General features: G+C 51.1%; 1 protein-coding gene across 1 annotated transcript in view; it reads left to right on the top strand.

Moving 5' to 3' along the window:
- Positions 1-13,086, top strand: part of ACO2 (aconitase 2) — a 47,019-nt gene that overhangs the window by 23,451 nt on the left and 10,482 nt on the right. The window contains exons 3-6 of the mRNA XM_045554808.1: positions 3,990-4,248; positions 7,931-8,023; positions 11,803-11,961; positions 12,204-12,354. Of these exons, the coding sequence (XP_045410764.1) occupies positions 3,990-4,248; positions 7,931-8,023; positions 11,803-11,961; positions 12,204-12,354 (662 nt within the window). The remainder of the gene's footprint in view (positions 1-3,989; positions 4,249-7,930; positions 8,024-11,802; positions 11,962-12,203; positions 12,355-13,086) is intronic.

Below are 13,086 nucleotides of genomic sequence, written 5' to 3'. Positions count from 1 at the left end.
GGAGAATCCTTTGTATTTCCTCTAAAGTGCACAGGCCCAGAGGAGAGCTCAGGTCTGAGACTCAGAGGAAAACTAAGGTGGGATCTTCAGCATGTCTTTTTCCTGGGCCTCGTTTTCCTCACGTGGTAAAATCAATGGTCAGCCTTGCCCTGCTGTCCTGTGTGCCAGGTCCTGGGCTAGATGCTGCCACCAGAAGGATGAATAAGGTGCCACACAGGAGGATGAGAAATGGGGGCTGGCAGTACACACCAGCTGGCACTGCCCTTGGAACTTGAACCACTGTGGACAAGGCTATGCCCTTGCCTACCTGGTGGCTTCTTTGATACTGACGGTTGTAAACCTGGGAGGAGCAGTTGTGAGTGTACCATTGTACAGCCGAGCCTCAGGTGGAGAAGCAACCTGCCCAAGGCCACTCGGTGCGTGAGTGGTGGTACCTTGTCTCTGTGTCCTCATCCAGGGATATAACCACTATCCCATGCTCCCCCTTCTCACCACTTGGCTTCCTATTTAGTGGTATCCTCACTTCAGTTTTAAGGGTAGGGACTGTCTTAATCTCCAACAGCCTGTAGCATAGCATCACCTAGTTATAGTAAGAACCTGTTAACTGGTCCTCAAGGACAGGCATATTAATAGTAGCTACCCAGTTGTCCAGTTTGGCCTATGCATTATTTCTGTTCTACTCAACAACGCCTGTAGGTGGTTGTTGAAACTCTGTCCTCTTTGCAGATAACGAAATTGAGTGTCAGATGGGGAAATACCCTGTCTAGGGTCATGCATCTATTGAGTGGTTGGCCCTAAACTCAAGCCCAGGGTTTCTCATCCATGGCTCTAATGACCATGTGACCAGCCTCCCAGTGTTTGTCTGGCGTTCTTGTGGGTTTCATCCAGGCTACACGTTAGTATCCCCTGGCAAGCTTTTAAAATGACCCTCCCTTGGCCCCACTCCTGTCGATTCTGGTGCAAGTGGTCTAGGCCTTGCTATTCAAAATGTGGTCCCTGAGCAGCAGCATTGTCATCACTTAGGAGCTTGTTAGAATTGCAGAGTCTCAGACCCTACCCCAGACTCACTGAGTCTGAACTTGCCATTTAACAGGATCCCCAGGGTCTTGTGTGTATGTCAAAATGTGAGAAGTACTGGCCAGTTCCCCAGCTGATTCTGAAGTGTAGTCAGGACTAAGAACCACTGTCCTCATCAACATAGGACCTTGTACAAATACTTGTTTCCCAGGAAACAGTATTTTGTTTATTCTTGGAGCTCTCAGACCATGGCTCATTGGAAAAATGATGGATTTTCCTTTAATCTGCAAACACTTCCACGTTGCTCTTCTATTGGGCATGGAAGGAGAGCTAACATAGAGGTTTGCTTTGAGATAACTTGACAAAAGAGTATTACTTGCCATTTAGTTTTTGCTTACCAACAAAAAAATGCCCTTTAAGGCACTGGGAGATCAGCCCCACAACAAAAGAATCATCTGAGGCCGGGTGTGGTGGCTCACACTTGTAATCCCAGCACTCTGGGAGGCTGAGGTGGGAGAATCGCTTGAGCGAGTTTGATGTTGCAGTGAGCTGTGATGACACCACTGCACTCTAACCTAGGGCACAGAGTGAGACCATGTCTTAAAAAAAAAAAAATCATCTGGTCACATGGTCATTAGAGCCATGGTTGAGAAACCCTGACAAAGAGAACGAAGGTAGAGGTGAGGCTATTCTAAAATGACTTCTATTCTAAACAATTTTTTAGAAGGTCAAGGGATTTGGTGGAGGACTCCTCTTTCACCCTGTGTCTGTGACAGAAGGGGTCTGATTCTCTATTCTGGGGAACTGGGTCTATATCATCCAGAACCACAGAGGGACAGATGGACTTTGGAAACCTATTTTGCCGCCCTCAGTTAATCTTCAAGGAAATGTGATAAAGAACCAATCCTTAGGCTTTGTCATTATCAGCTTTTTTATACAACTTCAGGCAAATGCTTTCAAGGTCTTGGATTTTTAAGCCCATGTGCCATTTTTTGTCTTCCCTGGGTCCCAGAAAGAGGGGCTGTGCTCTGCGCGGTGAATCATCGCCTATACACCAGCCTTGGAGTTGCTGCTACAAACAGGGCAGGCTATACCTCCGGCTAGTCCTATTTTTATTTAGGGTTCTCACCAGGGCAGAACTAGAGAGATTCTCAGAATGGCCAGTTGATCTGCTGTTACCCTGAGAGCCATTGCCTTAGGGAACTCTTACTTTCGAGGGGTTAGGTAAACTTGGGGGTGAGGGGCTGGCAGAAGGCAGTTTCTCTACTTTTCCAGCAGAGTCATATTGGTAATAACAATAATGATAATTGCATGCTGTGTGCAGGGCCCTGTTCTAAGTGTCCGAATGTGGAGAGAAGGCGTGGGTTAAGAGAAGGCGCAGCCAGTAGAGCCACGCTGCTGGCTCCTTGTGGTCCAGCTTTGCCACTCACTGGCTTTGTGATCTAGGAGTGAGCCGCTTCACCTCTCTGTGCTGCAGCTTTGTCATCTGTGTTGTGAGGATAAAATGAGTTACATATATGAAAGTGGTTAGGACAATGCGGAGCTAAAAGTAAAATGCTACGGTGACACTAATCTGTAGTGACAGAAAGCAGATCAGTGGTGGCCAGGGTGTGGGGTGGGAGGGAGGATTTACCAAGGGGCAGGAGAAAACTTTTTGGGGGGAGATGAATATGTTCAGTATCTCGATGGTGGGTGCCGTTGTCACTGGTGTATACTGTGTCCAGACTTACCAAATTGTGTGCTTTAAATATGTGCAATTGTACTTCAGTAAAGCTGTTTAAAAACCAAGTCCTGTGTAAGTGCAGACTGTTACTGCGTTCCAGTGAAGTGGTGGACTTTAGAGCTGGGTTGGCGGAGCTCCCGAGAGCAGTTGCTTATCCGGTTACACGGTGGGTTTAGTAATAGGGTCAGGCTTATACCCAGAGCTTCGGACTCCCAGTCTGATGCTTTTTTTTCTTGGCCTCGAGCAGTAGAGCATAGCCTGTTGGGTGTAGGTGGAACTCTGCTCCTTCCTAGGAGGTCTTGAGTTTGGCCTACGCTCTGAGAATGGGGGCCGTGCTGGTGGCGGGCAAGGGGCAGCTGCCCCGTTGTGTGGGTGGCCAGGCTGCGTGGGCAGCAGCAGGGGGTTAGCTAGGAGCAGGGTGGGAGGAGTGGCCCTTCACAGAGCTCAGTCTAGATGAGTGGAGGCTGGTGAGGAGGAGGCAGTGGAGTCCTGGCAGGGGCTGCACCCCCTGTAAGGGCCAGGCTTAGCCTGCCATTTTGGCCCTGATGAAGAAGGGAAGGGTCTAGAAAGAAATGGGAAGAGGAGGACCAGTGAGAGGCTGGAGGCAGTGACTGGGTTTCAGTTCTTGAGAGCTGACAGCCACACCCATCTCAGTGGGGTGGGAGCCAGGGCTTCTAGTGGGACAATCGAAGTGGAGGGCTACATGTGGCGGGAGGGTCAGATTGGGTGACGGGGATGTGGGTACTGATCCTGTGTGTCTTAGTGAGGCTGAGGGCACAGAGAGAAGTCGAGGATCCAAGGGGAGACTAGCTACAGACTTGAGCCATAAACATCACTCTGCTGAGCCTGTTCTCTCTTAGTTGTTTTATTAAATGACAAGAATATAATGAAGATTAAATGATGAGGTATATACGTTATAGGTGCTTATTAGATGATAACAACTAATATACTGGGAAAGCAAACATCCTTTGAAAAAATCAGCCCTGTCACCTCTTGTAATGTTATCATTCACTTACTCATCAAGTAATTTTGGAGCACCTAATGAGCGCCAGGCGCTACGCCATGTGCTGGAAGTACCACCATGAGCAGGACCGAGCCATCCGCACCCGAGTGGAACTCGAGGTCCTAAGTATAGGCGCCCTTTCCCTGACCACTGTCACGGTTGCCATGTGCACTGAAAGGGAGAGACTGTGGATGGGCAGGAGGGGTGCAGCTAGTACCAGGGTACCTCTCACCCTTCTCCCCCCAGACTGAACCGGCCTCTGACCCTCTCAGAGAAGATCGTGTATGGACACCTGGATGACCCGGCCAACCAGGAAATCGAGCGAGGCAAGACATACCTGCGGCTGCGGCCGGACCGCGTGGCCATGCAGGATGCTACGGCCCAGATGGCCATGCTGCAGTTTATCAGCAGTGGGCTGCCCAAGGTGGCCGTGCCATCCACCATCCACTGTGACCATCTGATTGAGGCCCAGGTCGGGGGCGAGAAAGACCTGCGCCGGGCCAAGGTGAGCTGAAGGTGGCATTGAGGGTGGATGGGTGGGTGTGACATGGGATGAGAGACACAGCCCTCACAGGAGGGCAAATCAGGGCATCACCTCCAAATTCTAATAGGCCTTTTGGTTTAGTCTGCTTTTAAAACTTGTTTTTGCTTTTTTCTAATTACCATTTGCTCATTTTGAAGTTGTTAAAAAATATGGAGAAAGCCTAAAGAAAATAAAAATAATCGTTAATCTTACTACACTAAAGGTCCTTTCCTTGTTACATTAGAAAAACAGGGCAGATACCAGGTGCCGATACACACTGCCATTGCCCTGGAGAGGCCAGTGCGGGTTTCCCTTTCTGCCCAGGCAGTGGGGGCACTTCTTAGCACAGCTTTGCAGCGTCACACGTGCACTCACTCCCGCTCATCTGGCCCTGTCGGGAAGGTAGGCCAGACAGTGTCACAGTCCTAAATCTGAGGCGGCCAAGGCACTGTACAGTTGAGTTCCAGAACTACGTGAGGGCATGATTAGCGCTGGACCTGATCCCCACTCCCACTCCACTGAGTGGCCGCCTTTGGGGGCCCTTCTGCTGGCGTGAGTTTTGCTTGACTGGATGGAGGTGGCTGTATGCTGAGCTGAAGAGTGTCTCCCTAGATTTCCCCCACCTTCCTCATGAAACCAAATCCCTGCTCCTCCTCCCAGGCTTGGCTTACGGTACCTTTGTGCCCACTCTCGGCAACAGCAGGCCTCTCCCTCCCAGCTCTGGGCCTCCCCGCTCTCTGCCCCCTGCAGTGGGAGTGGGCGCCCCTCAAGGGGAGGGTTGTTGGCGAGAGCTGAATGTTGGCAGGCTGCAGCCCGGCTGGCACAGAGTGGGCAGCGATTGAAAGCACTTCGGCTCCCAGAGTTGGCATGGCTCCAAGAGCCTCTCAGACCCATGGGAAACACTCAGGGCAGCTTTCCCATTTGAGCCCTTTCTTCCCACCCTGGCCCACTGCTGTGTGTCCTGGCTACACAGTGTCTCCTTCCCACTCCACTGAAAGAGTCCTGCCTGTTGGCCGGCGGTTTCCATTTTCGCAACAGCAGTGGAGGCAAAGTTGTGGGAGTTCTTGCAGTGCCGGAGCTGCACACGGCTAGGAACCTGGGTCCTCGTCAGCCCTGGGGCCCACTGCCCACTGTGGCCACTGCTTTCGGGGGCTGGCCCTCTCCTTGCTTTGTGGATCTGCCTTCTGGAGATGAGATTCACAGAATCGTGGCATTTCAGAGCTAATTTCCTCACTTACTCAACAAGTGCTTATGGAGTGTTCTGTATGCGCTGGGTGCTGGAGTTGATGTGAGCAAGACAGAGGGGCCTGCATTCATGGACCTAGTAGGGAGATGGATGCTCAACAAGCACAGGGTGGGAAGCTGCAAATTTGTATGTGTTAGGAGGGGAAAGTGCAGGAGAGAGTATAAGCCAGACATCTGATTTAGGTTTTGAGGAGAAAGGGACAGCCTATTTCAGGATGTGACATATAAGCTGAAACTTGAACAGATAAGTTGATGTTAACTGGAGGAAAAACATTCTAAAAAGAACATAAGCAAAAGTCCCAGGGCAGGAAGAAACTTGATGCTTCGGTAGAATTTAGAGGGGCCTGTAGGGCTGGAGTTCTGTGTGGAAGAGAGGGTGGTATGAGGTGGGCGGGGCGGGCCAGGCAGGGCCTTGAGGGCTGTGGGAAAAGCCGTGGTTACCATCCTAGGAGTCATAGGAGGGTTAAGCAGGAGAAGGATATGGTCATTTTTACATGTATTTGTAAAGAGTCCCTCTGGCTGGGGCCCACAGAGGCAGAGTGACCTGTCCAGGGTCGCACAGCCAGAGAGAGATGCAGGCTGAGTTTAGGCCGAGACTCTGCGTCTCCGCTCTGGGGCCACCAACACAGACACACGCTGCACGTGCGCCCAGACACAACCACAGCATCCTGCCCTCTGTACCAATTTTGTAAGTGACTGATTTGTAAATGAAAAGGCCAGTATATTAATTATTAATTGGAAAGAGACTGTTTCCCAAATTCTGGCAACCCAAGTTCTTTGTCTGCCATTCTTTTTTTTTTTTTTTTTTTTTGAGATAGAGTCTTGCTCTTTTGCCCAGGGTAGAGTGCCGTGGCGTCAGCCTAGCTCACAGCAACCTCAAACTCTTGGGCTTAAGCGATCCTCCTGCCTCGGCCTCCCGAGTAGCTGGGACTACAGGCATGCACCACCATGCCCAGCTAATTTTCTTCTATATATATTTTTAGCTGTCCAAATCATTTCTTTCTATTTTTAGTAGAGACAGGGTCTCACTCTTGCTCAGACTAGTCTCGAACTCCTGACCTCAAGCAATCCTCCTGCCTCGGCCTCCCAGAGTGCTAGGATTACAGGCGTGAGCCACCGCGCCCAGCCTGTCTGCCATTCTTTTATTTACCTGGGGGACCCAAATGGCCCCTCAGAAGGTTACATGGTAGGTCTGGAATTTAAATGAAGGGGGAAATGTGGTTTCAAAAGTATTGTATCAAAGGCCTGAGGGAGCTGACAGTGGGACACTTCTCTGCCATGAAGCACAGTGCTCCCAGGCCCAGAAGCTGGCAGGTCTCATTTCTTAGTTCCTCCTCTGGGACTTCGTAGAGTCCACCATGGCCCCACCCTTTTTGTCACTGGGGTCAGTCTCACTTGCCCAGAGACATGCCCTGTCTTCCTCATGTCAGCTGTGTTGTGGAGCCCTCCCTGCCCTCGGGGAATCATCCTTTATGGGCAGCGTGGCTGCAGCTCATCCCATCATTGTGTTTGTTGAAACCTCCTACTGAGAACGTGGTCCATTTGACAGCCTTTCATTTGGGGCCTGTCAAATGTTACCAAGTATTGAGCACCTACAGCGTTTCAGGCCCTGGTCTAGGTGCTCTCATAGATGTAGTCCCAGGCTCTCCTCCTTAGAAGAATGCGGCTGTATTTTAAACTAGAGTGTAGCACATGGGCTCTGTGCTTAAACAGGCCTGATTTGAAGCCCTGGCTCCTCTGGCTTCTCCAGCAAATTATTTTACCTCTGAGCCTCTGTTTTTGCATCTATAAAATGGACTTGATGACAGTCCTCTCTCCCTGGATGGGTTGTAGGGATGTTTAGCATGATGCAGTTGCCATGGTGTGTATTCAGTGATATCAGCTGGGGTTACAGATTAGGTATCCGAGGCTCAGGCAGAGAAGCAATGCCCCACGTGGGGACCTGGATGTCCGCCTGATCCCACTGCTTCCCTGTGAGAGTCCTCCCCTCACCCTCAACACCCTGGCCTGGTCAGACCATCCTGCCATGGCACATTCCTTCACTGCTGGCCTTGGCTGGGGACTTGAGTGCTACAGGGACCCTTGGCGATTATTTAGCCCAGTTTCTTCTACAGATAAGGAAACTGAGACCCAGGGCAGGGCAGGGACTTGTTCCAGACCCATGCCCCTGGCCAGGTGTCATAGAACTGGGGCTCTATCTGTTCCCGTGTGTCTCTCCCCCCGAGACTGCCAGCTGAGACTGTGGGCCAACATCCTTGTCCTTTTGAAATTATTTTTAGAAGATCTCCAAGAGGGCCTGTCTTCACAGTGCCAGGATTTCAGAGTCACAGGGGAGGTGGTATGGAGGGAGGAGGGCTCAGCAGGGTCACCCTGACACAACCGTGTTACTAATGCTCTGGTTATTGATTTGTTCCAATAGGACATCAACCAGGAAGTTTATAATTTCCTGGCAACTGCGGGTGCCAAATATGGTGTGGGCTTCTGGAGGCCTGGATCTGGAATCATTCACCAGGTAAAGCAGGGCTCAGCGCCCAGGCTGCACTAAGGTGACCAGGCAATACCTTCTCGGCCTGTGGGGTCAGGGGGCTGAGGGGGAACTAGATGGCATCTCAGTCAGCTCTTAGGCTCTTCTTTCTTTGTTTTTAACTTAATCCTCACTATGTCAAGTTATATATTCTCATTCTCCGGGTAAGAAGTTAAAATTATCACTTTTAACCACCCAGGTAGCCAGCATTTTAAGTTGACATGTTTCTCTCGATACCTTCTTCTCAGCGTGTACTCCGGCTCCTATAGTCCCATGTACTGTAACATAGAACATCGTATTATTTTCTGTGTTATTTCTCCACAAGTGTCAGGCCTTGTTGCATGACTAGCTGACGTGTAATGAGCATGCGCTGTGTCAGGTACTGGACTTAGCACTTCAAAGATATTAACTTACTCAGAGCTCAGCATGACTCTGTGAGGCAGGTGGTGTTATTATCCACACCTTACAAGTGAGGAAGTGGAGGCACACAGCCATTAATATCCTTGCTGAGAGATGCCCAACTGGCGAAGTTTGGAGCCAGGCTGTGGCACCAGGCACTGGTGCACACTCTGCAGCCTCTGTCACCCCAGGAGCTCTCCCCATCTCTGCATGGAGCACTCTGCGGATTCTTTTTGGCCCCTTCATGATATTTTGAAGGATGGAGGTACTGTAGGTCACATGGCCATGTCAGCCAGGGGTTCTTCTGGGGTCTCCCCAAGAATGGATTTTCTTTTGGTAGACAGTTTTGTCTCTGGAAGTACAAATGTGTGTGTATCTGTGTCTCTGGGGAAGTAGGTGCTTTGCTGTCATCCCAGATGACTGTTTAGGACCATGATCTGGTTTGTATGTGTCCATTTACCATCCGTCCTGTGTATATGAAACCTGCCGCTTTGCACCTTTCCAAGGTGACCCTTCTCCCCACCTCCATCCCAGGCCTCGCTGCCCAGGCCTCCGTCAAGACTAGCTGAGTCAGGCTGTAATCCGACCCTGCATGGGCTCCCAGCACTGCCCACTCTGAAACCAGAGCCAACAATGGATCACTGCTCTGCCCTTTCAAACTATCGTCCTTGCCAGGAAGGGGCTGCCTGGGAGTGGCAGGTCAACGTCGCCTGTGGGGGCCAGAAAGCCTTTCTGCAGCAGGGTTAGGGAGTCAGGTGGTCCCAGTCTTGGCTTCTTGTTATGAAGGACACCTCAATCCAGTTGTCCCCTATTCCACCTCAGTACAATATGCCCAGGGCTTTTTTTGGTAGCTTCTGGGCCAAAGTTTCGGGCTGGGAGTGATGGCAGCTCACACCTGCCACTGGCCACCTGCCAAGCATACAGTCTGATGTATTTGTTCCTTTAAAAAGAAAATTGTGGGCTGGGTGCAGTGGCTCATGCCTGTAATCCTAGCATTCTGGGAGGCCAAGGCAGGTGGATCGTTTGAGCTCAGGAGTTGAGACTAGCCTGAGCAAGAGTGAGACCCCATTTATACTAAAAATAGAAAGAAATTATATGGACAACTAAAAAAAAAATATATATATATATATATAAAAATAAAAAATTAGCCGGGCATGGTGGTGTATGCCTGTAGTCTCAGCTACTCGGGAGGCTGAGGCAGGAGGATCGCTTGAGCCCAGGAGTTTGAGGTTGCTGTGAGGTAGGCTGACGCACTCTAGCCTGGGCAACAGAGTGAGACTCTGTCTCAAAAAGAAAAGGAAAAAAAATTCCCAGGAACTGTGTGAGCACTGGGCAGCCTTACTTTTCTTTCCTCTTTGATGTCAGGACATCAGCAGTTGTAATACACCATATCCAAACCAAACCTTAATCCCCTTCCCTCTGACTCGAATGCTCTGTCCTCGACTGCCCTGACAGACCCTCCTCCACATTCAGCTTTCAGGTTGGTTTCTTTGTAAAGCCTCCCTGCCCTCCCCGTGCCCAGGACTGGGGCTCCCTTGTGTTGTCCTCTGTGGGGTCCCTACACATATGTTCCTAGTGTGTGCTTTCTCCACTGGACCATGTCCTCCATGGGGACAAGGGACTGTGGCTTGTTTATTCCTCTCTAGCTGTGTGCCCAGGGCCAGGTCAGTACAGAGTAGGTCCTTAGTGTACATGTGTTGTGTGGATAGATGCCTAAATTTCCAGTTTTATGTTATAGGTGTTAGTCCAGCCTAAAATAGACTTCTTCCCCACTCTCCCTCCCAGCTGCCCAGACTCACAGACTGATAAGGTCACTGTCACAACCAGCTTCATCATGACTTTTTTTTTTTTTTTTTTTTTTGAGACAGAGTCTCACTCTGTTGCCCGGGCTAGAATACCCTGGCATCAGCCTAGCTCACAGCAACCTCAAACTCCTGGGCTCAAGTGATCCTACTGCCTCAGCCTCCCAAGTAGCTAGGACTACAGGCATGCGCCACCATGCCTGGCTAATTTTTTCTATATATTTTTAGTTGTCCGGTTAATTTCTTTCTATTTTTTGGTAGAGATGGGGTCTCGCTCTTGCTCAGGCTAATCTCGAACTCCTGGCCTCGAGCGATCCTCCCGCCTCAGCCTCCCAGAGTGTTAGGATTACAGGCATGAACTGCCACTCTCGGCCCATCATGACATTTTCTGCGGTCCTCAGGTCTGCATAACCACTCCCTTCTGGATGTGGACCACACTTGTGCCTGTACCACATAGAACCACCCCAAATTCTATGAGTCTGTGTGTCCAGTCTTAATGGATCAGGCTTTTATTACCTTGAGGAGCTTTAGGGATTAACTACTGTGAAATCTTTGTATGATACATGGCTGAGGGAGGACTGGAGAAATGAAATGGTTAAGCACTGTTGGCCTGTTCTTCCCAGCCAGGTCTTCTAACAGACATGATCTCATTTAGTCATCCCAGTGATCAGGGAGGTGAGCATTCTCATCAGCTATTTTTTATTGAAGAGGAGACTGAGGCTTGGAGAAGTGACGTGACTTGCCCAGGGTCCCACAAACCACTAGCAGGTGGTGGGGCTTTCCGGGTGGGGGGCAGTGCCGCACTTGGGTGTTGACCGTCTGCTCTCCTCCTTTTCCTGTCCACTGGTTTTGGGGAAAGGCTCGCCCCCAGCTGGGAGCAGCACCTCTATGAAGGGAACTCTGTGAAACAGGACAGGCGATGAGAGGTCATCATCTTTCCTTGAGCAAGTCACTTCAGTTCTCAGAGCCACCTCCCAGAGCTGCAGTTAGCGGGCATCACCCATGCTTTTCTTTTTCCTCTTGCCCCAAAAGTGTGCAACAGCTGTGCTTTTCAGCTGAGCAGGGGAAAAGTTCATGACTTCGTGCTCCCCTGGGTCCCCAGTACTTCTGCCTTAGGCACCTTGCGGGGGCTGGAGCCAGTTCATGAGTGAATTGTCCACCCTGATAAGGAGCCAGGTATGTGCACTCCATACCGTGGACAGTCCACCCATGAGATAGGCCCCAGGCCTGGTTCTTGCCATATTCTGGGGCCATGATGGTGTGGGTGTTTTGATTACCATGCTACAAACAAGGAAACTGAGGCACAGGAAGACATTTACAGGCCTTAAGCCATATAGCAGGAACTGTCAGAGCTATTCATGAGCCCAGGCCGCCTGGCTCCCAAGACTGTGGCTCTTTTCAGCCACACTGAAGATGGCCTGAATTAAGTAGGCCCCATCCTAGAGGAGCCGCTGGGCATGGCTGGGTAGCCAGTGTCAGTGGGGGCGGTTTTGCAGACCCCTTTTGGGCCCTACCTCCATTTTCTGTTATGGGCTTCTAAACTTAAGATCTTGGATTCTTTTTCAGATTATTCTGGAAAACTATGCATACCCTGGTGTTCTTCTGATTGGCACTGACTCCCATACCCCCAATGGTGGTGGCCTGGGGGGCATCTGCATTGGAGTTGGGGGTGCTGATGCAGTGGACGTCATGGCTGGGATCCCCTGGGAGCTAAAGTGTCCCAAGGTGAGGGGCAGGGAAAGACTCATTCTGGGCTGGCTGCAGGCGTGGTTGGTGCAGATGACTGGGAGACTGTGGGGCCCAGAAGGGAAGAGGGAATAGGTCAGACTCAAATCTCATTGGGAGGGAGGCAGGGGAAATAAGCAGAAATGGGAAGGCCAGCAGGTTGATTCTACGATTTCCTGGATGGGACAGGGCACACGACACACAAGACCTATAATGGCCATCTCGCCCTACTTCCTGTGCAGGTGATTGGTGTGAAGCTGACGGGCTCCCTCTCTGGTTGGAGCTCCCCCAAAGATGTGATCCTGAAGGTGGCCGGCATCCTCACAGTGAAGGGCGGCACGGGTGCTATCGTGGAGTACCATGGGCCCGGCGTCGACTCCATCTCCTGCACTGGTGAGGAGGGTGGCCCTCAGCCTGCACTGGGCTGGCGGGCAGTTGAGCAGCAGAGCAGTGAATGGCCTTCGCTGAGAATCTCTGTCCAGTCAGTTTGGGGACTTAGAATGGACATTTAGAGGTAGAGCAGAGATTGGAGACAACCTTAGAGATTGTCTGGTCCATGCCCCTCGTTAAACAGATGAAGAGATTGAGAACCCCCTCAAGGAGGCAGGTAACTTCCCTGTGTCCCCACAGAGTTAGGGGGTAAGCCAGCCTATCGCTGCCCATAGCACCGGGCCATGTTTAATGATCCAGAAGAATCCCAGAGAGGACAGAGGCAGCAGTGGGACTGGGCAGTTAGAGCCAGGACTTCATGCGGGAAGCAGCTGTAGTCCCACGTCTTCCCTGGGCTGGAGTTTGAGTCCCACTCTCTTCCCTTGGATTAGAGATTACCGCCTGTTATCTCCAAGACAAGTAGGAGCTGGCCCCTTCCTACCCATCACTCCTGGTGACTGGCCTCAATGCCTGGGCCGTCAACAAGCCAGGGAGACTTTGAACAAGCCAACTGGGCAGTGTCTGGCCATGTCACCCTTCAGTACATGGCACCTGTCTGGTCTGCTCAGCATGACAGCCAGGCCCAGAACTAGAACAGTGCGTCTTGTTGGGGCTGAATCTTGTGTCCTCTTCACTGTATCCAGCAGCTGCTCTGAGTGGGTTGTGCAGGGGGTGGGGGGTGGTGACACTGAGCTC

Source organism: Lemur catta, chromosome 6 (genome assembly GCF_020740605.2).
Source record: "Lemur catta isolate mLemCat1 chromosome 6, mLemCat1.pri, whole genome shotgun sequence".
NCBI lineage: Eukaryota > Metazoa > Chordata > Mammalia > Primates > Lemuridae > Lemur > Lemur catta.
The sequence above is the reverse complement of the archived record's forward strand: the minus strand, read 5'-3'. Positions and strand labels throughout refer to the sequence as shown.